The 17,517-nt window shown below is 39.1% G+C and overlaps 2 protein-coding genes across 2 annotated transcripts; one reads left to right on the plus strand and one right to left on the minus strand.

The window, feature by feature from the left end:
- Positions 1–477: 477 nt before the first annotated feature.
- Positions 478–3,651, minus strand: LOC307031076 (zona pellucida sperm-binding protein 4-like). The gene is made up of 8 exons (XM_079667832.1): positions 2,930–3,651; positions 2,632–2,816; positions 2,441–2,538; positions 2,037–2,194; positions 1,760–1,952; positions 1,502–1,664; positions 1,310–1,385; positions 478–639 (listed from the first exon to the last, which is right to left on the minus strand). The coding sequence occupies exons 1-8, from the start codon at positions 3,591–3,593 to the stop codon at positions 560–562; spliced, it is 1,617 nt and encodes a 538-aa protein (XP_079523958.1). The 5' UTR covers positions 3,594–3,651; the 3' UTR covers positions 478–559.
- A 1,628-nt stretch (positions 3,652–5,279) lies between these two features.
- Positions 5,280–8,221, plus strand: LOC307031079 (zona pellucida sperm-binding protein 3-like). Its single transcript, XM_079667840.1, has 8 exons — positions 5,280–5,796; positions 5,929–6,047; positions 6,236–6,339; positions 6,444–6,621; positions 6,712–6,829; positions 6,929–7,011; positions 7,133–7,287; positions 7,388–8,221. The coding sequence occupies exons 1-8, from the start codon at positions 5,341–5,343 to the stop codon at positions 7,450–7,452; spliced, it is 1,278 nt and encodes a 425-aa protein (XP_079523966.1). The 5' UTR covers positions 5,280–5,340; the 3' UTR covers positions 7,453–8,221.
- The last annotated feature ends 9,296 nt before the right edge of the window (positions 8,222–17,517 follow it).

Here is a 17,517-nt window from a genome sequence, read left to right on the forward strand (position 1 = left end):
GTGTCGACCAGCTGGGGCAACAAGAAAATCGGCGTAATCGAGTGTGACTATTACAAAATAAATCATAATTATATTAATATTGACAATAACAACCGACCGCCGGGGTACCATTTTCTTGGCATTTCCGGGTATACCTCCACTGGTTGGGCCATGTTAACAATACCGTGTAATTGTCACGTTTGAAGGGACGAAATGGTGACATCTTCACGTCTCCCGGCATGGTAAATCGTCACATCTTGCCGTGACACCGGGTTGCTTTTGATAGAGTTAAGCTTCACACCTTCACAGCTTCTGTTTTTATAGTTTTTTTTTTGTTGCTTTGTATACATTGGTAATCTGTGCCTGTTTTGGTCAAACTGCAGATGTTTTGAGATATGCTATAGAAATACATTTGCATTGTTTTGAAGTCATGTGTGTTGAGTCATATAGTCATAATATGCCATTGTCAATGTAAATTCACAAGATTAGAAAACATAGTTCAGCAATTGGGTATTTATTTGAAACTCAATCACTTTTCACAGAACATCAGAAAAGGAGATTTCATGATAATGTAATGTTGTTACTGAATGAAGACCAGCTCCTTACTGCTAACCACAGTGGTCTCTTCTCTGGAGCCTTTCTGGACAGACACGTCTCTCCCTGTGTAAAATACATTCCAATGGTCAGTTGCTGTCAGACTTGAGGTTGAAAAAGACACAAGATGACATCAGACATCATACACCTTTGGTGAAAACATGTTCAGCTTTTTTGATTTTCAAATCATCTGCCATACTTTTCCTGTCTAACACTTAAAAAACATGACTATATAGTTTACTGTTTGTCACGAGTCTGCTTTATGTCTCCAGACTCAGAACTAAACATGGAGAAGCATCGTTAGTTATTGTGCTCCAAAAATCTGGAATAAACTCCCAGAAAATTGAAGGTCAGCTGCAACGCTTACTATTTGAATCCAGGCTAAAATACTTTCATTTTGCTGCTGCTTTTAAATGAACTATTCATATCTTACACTGCACTGCAACTTTTATAAATGTATTTCCTACCTGTGTTATTCTATATTAGCTTGTTTTATGTTTATTTTAATCTCTTTGCTTTTGAATGACTGTTTTTAAATGCCATTTATAATGTGTTTCCACTGCACTATTTCTTAATGCTATTAATGTTTTTTATTTTTGTAAAGCACTTTGAATTGCCTTGTGTTGAAATGTGCTATATGAATAAACTTGCCTTGCCTTGTGTTCATTTTACAGACTTCAGAGAAAAATAAAATTGGTGGTTTAAATATTTTCACAGTGAATATTGTTATACTTACTGCTTCTGAAGCACCTTGGTTCACAATTGTCTCCGGCAGACAGTTGACACACGGCTGCTTCACAGTGGATGTACACCTGGTCAAAAAATGTTATATATTATTCGTAATTATGAAGGTTACATTACAAAAAACATATAAAAACTAAACTTGACAAAAGCCTTTGCCTTTAACTTAGATAGTTAAATCATATACCTTTTCGTGGAGAGGAATCATAGCTTGTTGCTTTACACCTCCACCGGATACAAACGTGAACATCTTGAAAACAAAACGCCTGTGATGGGTTGGGTACATGAGTCCTGATGAAGCGTCCACAGGGACCAGAGCGGTCAGATAGCGGTCATCACGGTATGGGCAGCTATGGCAAAGAGAGTGAAGAATAGGTTTTCAGTATAGCCTCGTAGAAAGTTTTTTAAATGCCTATTTCCAGGTAAAATCAGCATTCACTCTTACCCATCAATCAGCAAGTCCCATTGAGGGAGACTTTGAGGGTTGGGATCAGAAGTTGCCCAGCATTTTCCAAGAGTCAATACAATGTTGGGATCAGTCCTCTCCAGTATATGGACTTCCACATACACAGGGTCTCTGAGAACCTTTGTGACGGGGTAGTCAGAGTCAACGTAAAAGGAGTTGTAGGCCACGTCCTCTGCTCAAGCAAAAAAAAAATGTGGTTAGTGCACAGTCACTGCCGAATGAGACTGACAGCACACCATATGTCTTTTACACTAACCTTCCACACATCCCTTGACTGAACACTCTCCATTGGCCAGCACTAGCTCCACGCGCAGGGGTCCTGGAGCTGCCACTGGGGGTGGTGGAGGAACCTGGCCAACCTCGATAACTAGAGCCTCAATTGAGGTGCCAATGTATCTACACTGGACAAGCAGCCTGAGACAAGATAAAAGGTCTATGTTAGTCAGTTAGTCAGAAAAGTATTAAAGTGCAGTTTGTCATATCACACTGAACTAACCCCAAACCATTGTAGAGAATTCTAGGTAAATTCACTGTATTCTATTGATACCACTGATTTGTCTGAATACTTGAGGCCTTAGCAGAGAATTAACTGAAGTAGCAACAGAAGTAGTAATCTTTCATGTTGTGACCACTCAGAGTTAAACAAATACAAATAAATACTCGTATTGACTGTCCCTGGTGATGGCTCCGTTGGGTCCAATAGCGACTTCATATAAGGAGGACATCCGGTTCTCATAGATTATAACGCCAGGCTCCTCCTACAGTAGGTTGGCAGTATTTCAGTTTTAATTACTACCCAACGAAAATGTATACTAATGACATTATACATTTAAATTAGTCAAAATCCTTACCATCATGACAGTGCCACAGGCAGTGACAGGGAACTGGTAGATGGCAAAGGCTGAAGTAGTGCCAACAGGATTGCAGGTTTCGTCTCCTCCAAGGAAGAAAACTGTCTCTAAATCGAGGTTGGGTAGGGTGGCGTCTTTGGCCACCACCACGATGAATTGACCATCCTTGGTGCACTGAAGGGTCACTGAAAACAACACAATTAAAAGCAAAGACTATGGATCATGCTATACTCATTGAACACATTGTAATTACTAGAGATATACATGTACTTCTTTGAGGAGTAAGAAAAAAACTAACCGGATTTTCCATAATAGCACATGTTTCCACCATAGCAGCAGTTTATAGCTTCACAATGTTCAGTAGAGATTCCAGGAGCTCCACACGGTATCTTTTGATTGTCAGCAACTTCACAAGTTTGCTGAGGCTGCGGGGGCTGCTGAGGCCTCTGTGGCTGGTAAGGCTGCTGAGGCTGATGAGGCTGCTGAGGCTGCTGAGGCTGCTGAGGCTGCTGAGGTGGGTTCCATTTAGGGGGAGTTGCTGGCTGCTGGGGTTGCTGAGGCCTCTTTGGCTGTTTAGGCTGCTGAGGTTGCTGGGGCTGCTGAGGCTGCTGAGGTGGGTTCCATTTAGGGGGAGTTGCTGGCTGCTGGGGCTGCTGGGGCCACTGTGGCTGTTTAGACTGATAATCATGCTGTTTAGGCTGCTGAGGCTGCTGAGGCTGCTGGGGCTGCTGGGGCTGCTGGGGCTGCTGAGGCTGCTGGGGCTGCTGAGGCTGCTGAGGCTTATTTGGCGTTTTTGACTGATCATAGTGCCACTGTGGCCACGATGGGGGATCCTTAGGATCATAATGACCATGAGGATCCTGATGACCATGAGGATCCTGATGACCATGATTCTTTAAATATTGAGCATCACCCAGACAGCCAAGCAGGGCAACTGCCAAAAAAGAAAAAATCAACTTCATTGCATTGGCTTCACAGTGAACTGATTAGAAAGGAACACCAACTACTGTGGAATACAAATGGTGCTATGCTGACTTTTATAAGGTTGGCCTATTGGTAATGTTGACGATGAGGACTCGCATCCTATTTGCTGCCCATAACTTCCAATCACAAGCTCCAGTGACTGTGGTTTGTGGTGGAGATTTAATGGATTGCCAAACAAGAAACGTCAGTGGAGAAATAACATGAATTCTAGAGATATTGCATCGGAAGATAATAACAGCATACATGGTAGTAAACTCACTGTTGCATTAACATGAATATGTATTAATTAGTATCAAACCCATGCTTAAAAAACCCCTGATTGTCATTGAGCGTGAATGTCAGAATTTCTAGACTGTTTGTACAATTTCAAAACAAAACCTTTCACAGAGTTTGTATGACCTGCAATGTGCAGGTCATCATGTATTTGGGCAGCAGAACTCGACTAAACAAATACTTCTTCCTATCTTGTTTGCCATTGATACAAACATTTAACTGAATTGAGGAGCATCCATAAATAACTATTATAGCATGCAGATATGTCAAATGTAAAGAAATAAGTTAAGTAAGTGGCGTGTGCATATATGCGTCAATCATTTCAACATTCTCTAGATGGCTGGATTCATGTAATATACTTGCAATTTATATATCTATAGCATTCAAGTCTGAACATCTTATTTCATTTCAATACTAACACATTTTCTAAGAACTTGCTGGGGAAATATTGTGAGATTGGCATACTTAGTATTTCCCGTCAAACATAGAAAACTGTATGCAGATCCGATCGGTTTGTACTTGGTCGACATAACAATTCATTTTTCTTGGATAAGCTTTTTTTCTTACTGTTGCAGTAATGAAGATTTAGAGGTTGCATTCCATTTTGTTTTGTTTAATAGCTTTGCCATTTATAAAATATGGATATTTTATATTTGAAATCATTTGGTCAAAAAAGAGGACGAAAAAATGGAAAGCAAAGCAGATGAATAATTGGAGCTTATTGTAAATCTCGTATCTACAGGTTAAAATAATCACTTGACCTCTGTATTATTTTTCAATTTGGGGGTAAATCTAATTTTTCTCTAGCAGGAATATTTCATTTATAAACTCTTTTTACTTCTCAAGATTGCAATCTATTTGATCTCTTTGTAAACACAGTAAAGGTCATTTAGAAATATCAACCTGGAGTCGGACCATATTGATTTGCAGCTCTCCACAACATGTACTTTGGCAAAAATATTGAGTTTGAAATTCCATGTTGAGGGTAGGTTGACCTAACTCAAGGTCAAAATAACTTTTTGTGACCAAGACCTTTGGAACTTTCAAAAGTTACTTTCAAATTATACCCTCCATATGTTAATGTTTGTTTCATTTGGCTGCATTACCATCCCATTTGTGTCAGCACATCCACAGTTTTGTGTTCATAATACTATTTATTTATGCTGCTTGTATTTTTTCAGCATAGTATAAAATGTTATGCATTAAAATAATAAATAATCAAAATCTAGTTGAAGATGCATCACCAGAGCTGTAGGGATTGCTTTCGTCAAAAGCAGCAATCATTTCATTGGCTTAGCATCTAAGATCATCAGGTCTGATGGGGAATGGCCAACAGAACGGGCGGGAATGTTGTGGAAGCAAACATGATAACTTATTATAAAAGTAGGTGCACATGTCCATCTTCTTCACATCACCTAGTGAACTGTGTCGATCACTTGCTGTTGTGAAGCGATGGTGATGAAGTCCACTGTTGTGTGCCTTGTGGCACTGGCCTTGTTAGGCAGCTTATGTCATGCTCAATGGGCATCAAGTGGTTACATGGCGAGAGAAAAATACCAGAAGCCAGCACCAAGACAGGAGCCTGTCAAACAACAGCCTCAGACGCCCCAACAGAGTAAGCAGACATTTGAAAGACCTCTCACCTGGATATACCCTGCTGACCCTACGCCTGACCCTGAAGTCGTGGTGCCTTTCGAGTTGAGATTTCCTGTTGCTGCTGCAACTGTTGCTGTTGAGTGCAGAGAGAGTATTGCTCACGTGGAAGCCAAGAAGGACTTGTTTGGGATTGGCCAATTTATCAACCCTGCCGACATTACCCTGGGAAACTGTGCCCCTGTCGCAGAGGACAATGCTGCTCAAGTGTTGATTTTTGAGGCAGAACTGCACAGTTGTCTTAGCACATTAACCGTAAGCTAAATACAAATGGTAGTCACTGAAAAATAAATGAAAGATTGCAATGATTATTATCTAAAAATATGGTAAACCAATATGTTCATGTATGATGCCATTTTTTTGTACTAATATACATTTTTCCACTAGGTGACAGAAGATTACCTTATCTACAGCTTCACTCTGAACTATGATCCCAAACCTCTGGCCAATGCTCTTGTGGTGAGGACCAGCAAAGCTGCAGTAATCGTGGAATGCCACTACCCAAGGTAATAAGACCATTAGAGGTGTGGCAATGAACATACAAACATATAATAAATAACATAATATGACATTGAAATACTAACACATTTAGTAACTCCAGTAACCATGTATCACCAAATCTGATTACCTGTGGTGGATGCATATTAGAAATGACTTTAAGCTGCATTTTAAGCAAACCTATTTCATCATTTAGGAAGCACAACGTGAGCAGCCTTCCTCTTGACCCCTTGTGGATCCCATTTTCTGCAGTTAAGGTGTCAGAGGAATTCCTTTACTTCACCTTGAGACTCATTACTGGTGAGTTAAGAAACAGTTTATCTGCAGAATTACACTTTTACAGAGCTTTGATTAGAAATGTATATTTTGGAATACTCTTACATTTTAATTTTATGTTTGATCAGATGACGGACAAAACGAGAGACCAAGCTTCCAGTATTACTTGGGAGACATGATAAATGTAGAGGCTGTTGTCAAGCAGTTCTTCCACGTGCCCCTCCGTGTCTATGTGGAGAGATGCGTAGCCACCGTTGCACCTGACATGAACTCAATACCTAACTATGCCTTCATTGAAAACAATGGGTGATTTGGTTAATTTAAATTGATGTGTACAGTGAAAATTGATTATCACAAACAGAAGTTTGTCCTCTAATGTGGTTTTTCTGCATGCAGGTGTTTGGTTGATGCATGGGTCACAGGCTCTAGCTCTAAGTTCATTACTCGCACTGCAGAGAACAAGCTTCAGTTCCAGTTGGAGGCCTTCAGGTTCCAGAACGTTGACAGTGGAATGGTGGGCATCTCCAAGACTGATTAAAAGATTCTGCTATACATCATAGGCAGGAAAAATACATATAATAATAACAACTTAACCACTCTCTTTTTCTAACAGCTCTACATTACATGCCACCTGAAAGCTACATCCGCTTTACGTCCCATCGATGCTGAACATAGAGCTTGTTCCTACATCAATGGGTGGGTCTGGGCTTCTTTAAAAATGTGTCATTGGAGTATTGATACATTATTAACTTTTCTTCTTCTTCTTCTTCTTCTTCTTCTTCTTCTTCTTCTTCTTCTTCTTCTTCTTTCCTCCTAGGTGGAAAGAGGCCAGCGGACAGGATGCAGCTTGTGGCTCCTGTGCATCTGGTGTATTGGGAGGAACTGGTGGATATCAAGGACCTGGGACTGCCGCCAACCCCGGTCAGGCTCATGGAAGGAAGGTCCGTGATGTGTCCCAAAGGGAAAATAACGGTATGGTATATTGTATGCATTCCTAGTGAATGTGTGCCTGAGTTGTAAGACAACCCCAGCAGTGCAAAGCGTGACATGTTTCTTCTGTCTGTCTTTCTAGTTTTCGAATGGGAAGGTGATGTCACCCTGGGCCCCATCCCCATTGGAGAGAGGGTTGTCGCTTAACTCAATTTCCTGCCACAGCTATGACCATGAAAATAAACATTCTCAACGGTTAATAACTGTCTTTATGTTTTTCACTTTCTTTCTTGTCGATAATTCAGCTTAAACAAGAAAATAACCCATATTTACTATTTTTAATGTTAACAGAATTTGACATATACAAAACATAATAAAGGTGTAAGAAACAGATGAAAGTGTAACTTGCTTTTCATTGCCCTCTGTTAAATACTATATTCAGTTCATACTGTAGACTAGCAACTTTTAAGCTGCACACTGATATGAAAGGGAGTATGATTTCTGAGTTAACATCATAAAGTTAACTGATTTAATAAATGAGAATACAATTTGGTAAAAATAAAAGTTTCCTTCCATTAGATCACTATGGTGTACAATAACTTCTAGTCAAGTAGAAGGACAATACTGCATCCTGTCTGTAAACGTTTACTGCCCCCGTGTGCAACAGATTGTAAACTGCAGCTTAGCTTAAAAAGGGAGCCAAACTCAAACGTTCAGATCACCTTAAAGCTTCCTCAATGCCTATATTTTATCTCTAAAAGTCATAGCGTTATCTGGAGAAATTAACCATATTATTTATGTCTTATTATGATAATTATAGCCTAGTAAAGATAATTTGCATTTGAGATACATGTTTGATGTGCGTTTTAAGACCTTCCATAATACACTTTGTTGTTTGAGAAAACATTTCAACAGTCTATTTATATGTAGCCTAGCACCTGTTTCGTTTGACCTTTTAATAAATGTTTTTCTTCAATTTTTGAGTCACTTTGTTTTTGTGTCCGGATATTTCAACAATTCTTCTTTAAATGTTGCCATTGCCATTTTTGGTTAATGTTCTGTTCTGTCCTATACAGGTAGCACTTGCCATTTCCCCCCCTCCCTCTCGCAGGGGTTGATTTAGAAAAATATTCATGGGGTGGCAAGAGAGTGGCAGGAGATTTTGAGGGGTGGCATCCCCTGGCAGAAGTATATGCTGATTTAATCGCAGTCATATCAATCAATGTTAACTCGGAAAGCCACAATATTAATATTTTAAGTCAATAACATTAGGTGACATTATTGTGGCACAACAGTACTGCTGCAATAAGTACATGAATTAACTGACTCATCCATGTTTGTCTGAATGAATATGATAATATTAACAATCATATTATTCCTATCAGCTGTCAATCACTGTTATGATTCACATATTCATTTATTATTGAATAAACTATATTTTTTGGAGGAGTTAATGATGAATGTTCCTCAAGATGCTTGTTCAACCTCCTTCAAATTTGAAAGACAAGTAACTACTATCATGTATCAAAATTCAAAAGATGCAAAAGGAACTGTTCAGCGCCCCACAACTTTACTGCAAACAGTTACAACCTTGACTTTATATCAGAAAGAACAAACACAGTAACCCTTGTGTGGTGTTCGGGTCAAATTGACCCGATTTCCATTTTCAATGAATACAAAAAAATATAAGGATATTTTCGTTCAACCTGAAACTCAATGGCCGGGGCTTATTTATTGTGAAGGACATGTGGAAATGTCTTTATATTTTTCCACTTATGGAAAAATGCCCAACCGCATTTATGTCCTTCATAAGAGGTTCAGGTCAATCTGACTCGGATACAATACCAGGACAGAGAGACAAACAGAGAAAAACACACAGAAACACAGAAACTAAAGACACACACACACACACACACACACACACACACACACACACACACACACACACACACACACACACACACACACACACACACACACACACACACACACACACACACACACACACACACACACACACACACACACACACACACACACACACACACACAATTGTATGCATATTGTATACCGTTTGTAGTGTGTGCACAAAACTATCTTAGAACATTATAAACATTTTAGATCTTCCAGAAATGTATAAACATTTGACATTTTCTCGAATTGTCCCCCTCGCACCTGCACGCCGGAGGAAGGACTAAACAGAGACATAATCTCACATTACAGTGTATAGTGTAGAACTACAATTATCTACCAACAAAATGGCCAAAAGGTATTCTGCTCAGAGAGCCTTGGAGCTAAAAATGGATGAGAGTAGTAATATTCATCCTGCTTCCATCACATTAGTATGCATAAAAAGTGACAGGTCACACCTCCCCCAATTATGCAAATGAGCTAAGTCCCGCCTCCCCTTTGATCGAGGTGTGAGATCTCAAGTAGGTGTGATATCCCAAGTAGGTGTGAGATCCGTCGATAGGAGGGGCGTGATGTTTATTCACAGGTGTGAAAAGCCCCCACTGTTGCGCCTTATGGTGTATATTAAAAAAAGAAAAAAAGAAATGCTGTTTCAATCACATTAGTATGCATAAAAACTGACAGGTGGGCCCGCCCCCAAGTGTGTGTGTGTGTGTGTGTGTGTGTGTGGGGGTGTGTGTGTGTGTGTGTGTGTGTGTGTGTGTGTGTGTGTGTGTGTGCCTGTGTGTGTGTGTGTGTGACGGTCTCCCCTAACCCCTGCTGTGGACCGGGGCTACATCAAATCTTATTTTAGCCCCTAAAGAAAAGCCCACCATAAACATAATAATAAAAAATAGTATTGATGTATGTTACCACTTTCCTTCTTCATCAGACAGCGGGGTGACTGTGTGAGCCTGGCCCTGCCCCCTCCCCCCCCCCCCCCCCCCTTCCTGCCATCTTATCACTAGACAGAGGGGGGATGTCATTTAAAAACACTTACCTTACACTTGTATTTGTTCTCTCTAAAACACAGTGTCTGTGAAAGGTGGGGGAGACTGTCTCCCCCCGTTCCTGACATCTCTCTCTGTTTCTGCGGATGTGTAAAATATACAAAATAACGTTTTATATACTTACTCTCTTGTTAAAAGGTGAGGAACTTTGCAGCGTAAGCCAGCCATCAGTGTTCTAGTTTTAAGGTTTTGCATACCTCAAAGTGTGTCTAAAAGTATCTTGGCAAGAGAAAAAAAAAGCCAAAATTCGCCTAGGCCATTAAAAAGAAACGAAATTGCTGCTAAGAAATAAGTTCAGAAAGCTATGACTCCAGTGGAACACTGTTAGAGTCAAAAGTAACTCTCAATGTATTCAGACAGAGTATGCAGATTGGGGCTGATCAGAACAAAGAAAGCACCTTTTGCCTTCCTAGTCAAAAGTGTTGATTAAGTTAGTCTGCACACACTCCCTTACTGTCACCCTTACCTCTTCCTATGGCTGTCAGGCCTTTTGGTGTGTGTGTGTGTGTGTGTGTGTGTGTGTGTGTGTGTGTGTGTGTGTGTGTGTGTGTGTGCGAGCCTGGCCCTGCCCCCTCCTCCCCCTTCCTGCCATCTTATCACTAGACAGAGGGGGGAGGGATTTTAAAAACACTTACCTTACACTTGTATTTGTTCTCTCTAAAACACAGTGTCTGTAAAGGTGGGGGAGACTGTCTCCCCCCTTCCTGCCATCTCTCTCTGTTTCTGCTGATGTGTAAAATATACAAAATAACGTTTTATATACTTACTCTCTTGTTAAAAGGTGATGAAGTTTGCAGCGTGAGCCAGCCATCAGTGTTCTAGTTTTAAGGTTTTGCATACCTCAAAGTGTGTCTAAAAGTATCTTGGCAATAGAAAAAAGCCAAAATCCGCCTAGGCCATTAAAAAGAAACCGAATTCCACGTTTTACAAATGAACAGACACAAATGCAGACTTGACTACTTGGCAGTTGATTAAAGCAGATTTGTCCGTTTTCATCTCTCAAAGGTTTGGGTCCTGTTCAACACTGGGTACAGAAATATATTCAATATACAGTCATTTGTACGTAAAGATTTGTTAAGTTGTAAGCACTTCCAAATATACATTTGATTGCATTTAAAGTGGCTGTAGACAACTTATCATAATGAAGTAGTTGATTGCACAAATTTGTAATGGATGTAGAATAAAGACGACATTAGCATTTAAATTGGCTCCCTATAAGACTCGCTTTCTCTATGAAATTATGTCTGGTTCTGAGTAGTGTTCTCCCTTTCACAATAAAAGCCCAAACACAATACTTTCTGAATCACTGCAGGAAGTAATGTGCTAAAATGCAAATACAAATAGCTTACAGTAGCTCCCAATTAGTTGAACAATTGGAAAACTACAAGGACTATGGAAACACCTACTGGCAAAGGATTGTGGATGCAAATTATGCAAAGAGGAAGAAAAAACATTCTATCTAAAGCTATATAACACAATCTGCATATTGACAGTATGAGTACAACAAAAACAGTATGCATGTTGATGCAAAAGACGATGTTCAGTAAACGATCAATCAAAATCGAAGGATCCAATACCATTAAATTCAACTTGCAACATTTTAAACAAATTAGACCTTTTCTTAACTGTCAATGCTGCAAAGTCATACCTCCACTGTATGATTCTATCCCACAGTGAATACTGTCTTACAAACTGGTCGTTTGCTTGTGCCACACACCTGAAACCCATAGAACAGCTGTTCAAGAGAGCTATCCAGGTGTTGGACAGAAAGCCACAGTCATACCACCACTGTACCATCCTTGAAAATCACAATTTCTTGAGTTTTTGACAATTTCAAGTCTTTTAAAAGTATGTGTTTTTAAAAAAAAATGTTTTTTACATGGGCTGGCCCCCCTCCCCTTAGGGGAATTCATCCACAGTAAACACACTGGACGCAGCACTAGGTCAGAAACCAGATGAGACTGTGAAGTCCACCACAGACGGACCACCTTTGGACAAAATGTCCTCTCCATTAAAGGCAGCTCATTGTGGAATAGCCCCCCAACTGAGATATGGGATTGTCCCACTCTCAATAGTTTTAAAGGTCAACTTAAAGAATGGTTGAGCAACAAACAGACGTGTAATCACCTCTAAATAAATGCACTTTAATACAGGGGTATCTCCTCTTGCACTTTTATGTAGCGCTTTTTATCTTATCTTGCACTTTATATATCATAGCTGCTAAATTGTACTGCCATGTGGTAAATGCTTGTATGCTGCTCATGCTCTTTCTGCATATCATGTATTTATTTTTGCTGTATATATAAATGTCATGTTCTTATATGCTGTATGTGACGGGACTAAAGATGGAAATTAGCTCAAAGCTAAAATCCGGCTCATTTACACTTGTAAGCATTATTTTTGTTTTAAAGTGTTCATCAATGTGCACTACGGTGGCCCTGAAGAAAATTAAACATTAAAATATGTTATCGATTTCCCCATTCCCAGTTTGTTTTGGGAATAATTGCGATGTTTACTATGTTTTGGTAGCTCTTAACAAAACAGAATTTTTGTAAAAGACTGCGACTCTAAAAGGCAAGTTTGTGATTTTAACACTGTTTCGATGAAACAATACATTATACAATATTACGACTTTTTGCCATATTTTCAACACAATATACTTGTACCTTTTTTATTTTTTGTGGTTGTAGGGCTTCAAGATATTTTGCATGTCATGCATAAACACGGTGTCATCTTTTCTTGAAACTGACGTGCTGTCCGTTTTACAAACAAGTTCAAGCGGTCTTTAAGATGTGACATTGCGCTCTGACTATTTCCCGTAAAATGGTGACAAACTATTACTTATTCTTAAATTTGACCTCTTGCTACTTGGTTGAAAATGATAGATGAAAAATAACTTTAAAAAAAAGACTCAAACAGCGAGGGACATTATACTGGTGAAAAAACTCTCAATTCTACAGATGACTCCCCCCATTCAACGCAATAAGTCCCTCCCTCCACTCAGCAAAGCATCTAAAACTAAGGACCCCCACTAAGACGACAGTTTGAAAACTAGCCATGGATCTGAGAAAAACCAAGTCTCCCCCCGCGAGTTGCAGCCAGGAACAAACTCCTGGACTACCATCATCACCACCATTCTGGACACCCGAATCTTGCAGTACTATTGCTGCTTATTTTGCTCCTTGGGCCAAGACGTCTCTGTTTATGGACACAGTGAAATCAGTGTTGGTTGATATTGTGGAGAGGGTGATACATCGGTACAGAGAAGAAATATGCAATGGATGCCGAGTCAGTCACCCCGGCCAGAGGCAACACGATTGTCTGAATGACATGCCCGATTTTTTCTTCAGAAACAATTACAACGCGTTAATGAAAAGACTCTGGCTCACCGACTTCATTACTGAGATCGACCAGACTCTTATTGATAGAGATATTTTTACGGATGATTGGAGGATCCAAGGCGCTTCGGAGGCTTTTCTGCACAATCTCAAAAATTGCAGACGCCTCAAGGAGAGACTTGAAAAGATCCATGCCGAGTTGGATGGAGAAGAAGAAGACTAATAAGCTGCGGTTGATTGAAGCCAGGGATTTTTTATTTTTCGATACATTGACTTTTTCTTCAAAGTAAAATAAAAATGGGGAACTACTATGCAAAACGCTCGGTATATATTGATCAGAATGTAGTCAATACCCTTTTAATAAGTGTGGTGATGAGGACGATTGAAAACAGAGTGAATAGTGACCCCCGTGTAAACAGAATGGCTGAAGTTTGTAAACTAGAAGACATTTTGGATATCGTTCGTTCTGGCATTACTATTCCTGATCATTGGGAAACGATTGTAAACGAAACATTTAAAGTGGTCCTGGAATCTTCATTTTCCGAAACATTCTGTAACATTACCGAAGAAATGAAACAAACATCAAAAGTGTATCATGTGCTCTCATTGTATGCTCTGTTTGTAGATGTAATGCATCTTTGTGTCAAAAACAGCATACACATGAATATTTTGACTGAAGTGAAAAAACTCCATCATGATATTTCCAGTAATCTGGGGAATTCTAAGCTGGAGACTGTCCTGTGGATGTTACAATCAGTATAACTATTGATTTTGTGTGTGAAAAAATTAAAATAGGAATTTTCTTTTTTTAAAAGTGTTTTTTACATTTTAATAACTGTTGTCTTCATTATAGCAAGGGGAGCGTGTCTGATACATGTGTATTACAGTCCTTAACATGCACTGTTGTCTTCATTATAACAAGGGGAGGGTAACAGTGAAGATGTATGGTATTGAAACGTGCATATTATACCCCCACAGAAACACAGAAACACGGAAACACAGAAACACAGAAACACAGAAAACACTGCAACACATAAATACAAAAACACAGAAACACAGAAAACACAGAAACACAAAAACACAAAAAACACTGAAACACTGAAACACAGAAACACAAAAACACAAAAACACAGAAACACAAAAACACAGAAACACAAAAACACAGAAACACAAAAACACAGAAACACAGAAAAGACAGAAACACAAAAACACAGAAACACAGAAAAGACAGAAACACAAAAACACAAAAACACAGAAACACTGAAACACCGACACACAGAAAAGACAGAAACACAAAAACACAAAAACACAGAAACACTGAAACACCGACACACAGAAAAGACAGAAACACAAAAACACAAAAACACAGAAACACTGAAACACCGACACACAGAAACACCGAAACACAGAAACACAAAATACTGATGTGTTTATTCAAAAACCAAACTAGCACACAAGCCTGTTTTTTTTTGTGTTTTCAGTGTTTTCGGTGTTTCTGTGTGTCGGTGTTTCAGTGTTTCTGTGTTTTTGTGTTTTTGTGTTTCTGTGGTTTCTGTGTTTCAGTGTTTCTGTGTTTTTGTGTTTTTGTGTTTCTGTGGTTTCTGTGTTTCAGTGTTTTTGTGTTTTTGTGTTTCTGTGTTTTTGTGTTTCTGTGTTTTTATGTTTCTGTGTTTTTGTGTTTTGTGTTTCTGTGTTTTTGTGTTTCAGTGTTTTTGTGTTTCTGTGTGTTTCAGTGTTTCTGTGTTTTTGTGTTTTTGTGTTTCTGTGGTTTCTGTGTTTCTGTGTTTTTGTGTTTCTGTGTTTTTATGTTTCTGTGTTTTTGTGTTTTTGTGTTTCTGTGTTTTTGTGTTTCTGTGTTTCAGTGTTTCAGTGTTTTTGTGTTTTTGTGTTTCTGTGTTTCTGTGTTTTCTGTGTTTCTGTGTTTATGTGTTTCTGTGTTTTTGTGTTTCTGTGTTTCAGTGTTTCAGTGTTTTTGTGTTTTTGTGTTTCTGTGTTTCTGTGTTTTCTGTGTTTATGTGTTTCTGTGTGTCGGTGTTTCTGTGTGTCGGTGTTTCTGTGTTTTCAGTGTTTCTGTGTTTTTGTGTTTCTGTGTTTTCTGTGTTTCTGTGTTTCTGTGTTTCCGTGTTTCTGTGGTTCTGTGTCTCTGTGTTCCGATGTTTCTGTGTGTCGGTGTTTCAGTGTTTCTGTGTTTTTGTGTTTTTGTGTTTCTGTGTTTTCTGTGTTTCTGTGTTTTTGTGTTTTTGTGTTTCTGTGTTTTTGTGTTTCTGTGTTTTTGTGTTTCTGTGTTTTTGTGTTTTGTGTTTCTGTGTTTTTGTGTTTCTGTGTTTCAGTGTTTTTTGTGTTTTTGTGTTTCTGTGTTTCTGTGTTTTCTGTGTTTCTGTGTTTTTGTGTTTCTGTGTTTCAGTGTTTTAGTTTTTTTGTTTTTCTGTGTTTCTGTGTTTTTGTTTTTTTGTGTTTCCGTGTTTCTGTGGTTCTGTGTCTCTGTGTTTCGGGGTTCCTGTGTGTCGGTCTTTCAGTGTTTCTGTGTTTTTTCAGTGTTTCAGTGGTTTCTGTGTTTCTGTGTTTCCATGTTTCTGTGTTTCTGTGGGGGTATAATACACACTTTTCAATACACATGTATCATACATTTTCACTGTTACCCCCCCTTGTTATAATGAAGACAACAGTGCAGGTTAAGGACTGTAATACACATGTATCAGACACGCTCCCCTTGCTATAATGAAGACAACAGTTTTTAAAATGTAAAAAACACTTTTATTTAAAAAAAAAAAAATCCTATTTTAATTTTTTCACACACAAAATCAATAGTTATACTGATTGTAACATCCCCAGGAAAGTCTCCAGCTTAGAATTCCCCAGATTACTGGAAATATCACGATGGAGTTTTTTCACTTCAGTCAAAATATTCATGTGTATGCTGTTTTTGACACAAAGATACATTACATCTACAAACAGAGCATACAATGAGAGCACATGATACACTTTTGATGTTTGTTGCATTTCTTCAGTAATGCTACAGAATGTTTCGGAAAATGAAGATTCCAGGACCACTTTAAATGTTTCGTTTACAATCGTTTCCCAATGACCAGGAATAGTACTGCCAGAACGAACGATATCATAAATGTCTTCTAGTTTACAAACTTCAGCCATTCTGTTTACACGGGGATCACTATTCACTCTGTTTTCAATCGTCCTCATCACCACACTTATTAAAAGGGTATTGACTACATTCTGATCAATATATACCGAGCGTTTTCCATAGTAGTTCCCCATTTTTATTTTACTTTAAAGAAAAAGTCAATGTATCGAAAAATAAAAAATCCCTGGCTTCAATCAACCGCAGCTTATTAGTCTTCTTCTTCTCCATCCAACTCGGCATGGATCATTTCAAGTCTCTCCTTGAGGCGTCTGCAATTTTTGAGATTGTGCAGAAAAGCCTCCGAAGCGCCTTGGATCCTCCAATCATCCGTGAAAATGTCTTTATCAATAAGAGTCTGGTCGATCTCAGTAATGAAGTCGGTGAGCCAGAGTCTTTTCGTTAACGCGTTGTAATTGTTTCTGAAGAAAAAATCGGGCATGTCATTCAGACAATCGTGTTGCCTCTGGCCGGGGTGACTGACTCGGCATCCGTTGCATATTTCTTCTCTGTACCGATGTATCAGCCCCTCCACAATATCAACCAACACTGATTTCACTGTGTCCATAAACAGAGACGTCTTGGCCCAAGGAGCAAAATAAGCAGCAGTAGTATTGTAAGATTCGGATGTCCAGATTGGTGGTGATGATGGTAGTCCAGGAGTTTGTTCCTGGCTGCAACTCGCGGGGGGAGACTTGGTTTTTCTCAGATCCATGGCTAGTTTTCAAACTGTCGTCTTAGTGGGGGTCCTTAGTTTTAGATGCTTTGCTGAGTGGAGGGACGGACTTATTGCGTTGAATGGGGGGAGTCATCTGTAGAATTGAGAGTTTTTTCACCA

The sequence above is a fragment of the Notothenia rossii genome (assembly GCF_949606895.1).
Source record: "Notothenia rossii genome assembly, chromosome: 3".
Classification (NCBI taxonomy): domain Eukaryota; kingdom Metazoa; phylum Chordata; class Actinopteri; order Perciformes; family Nototheniidae; genus Notothenia; species Notothenia rossii.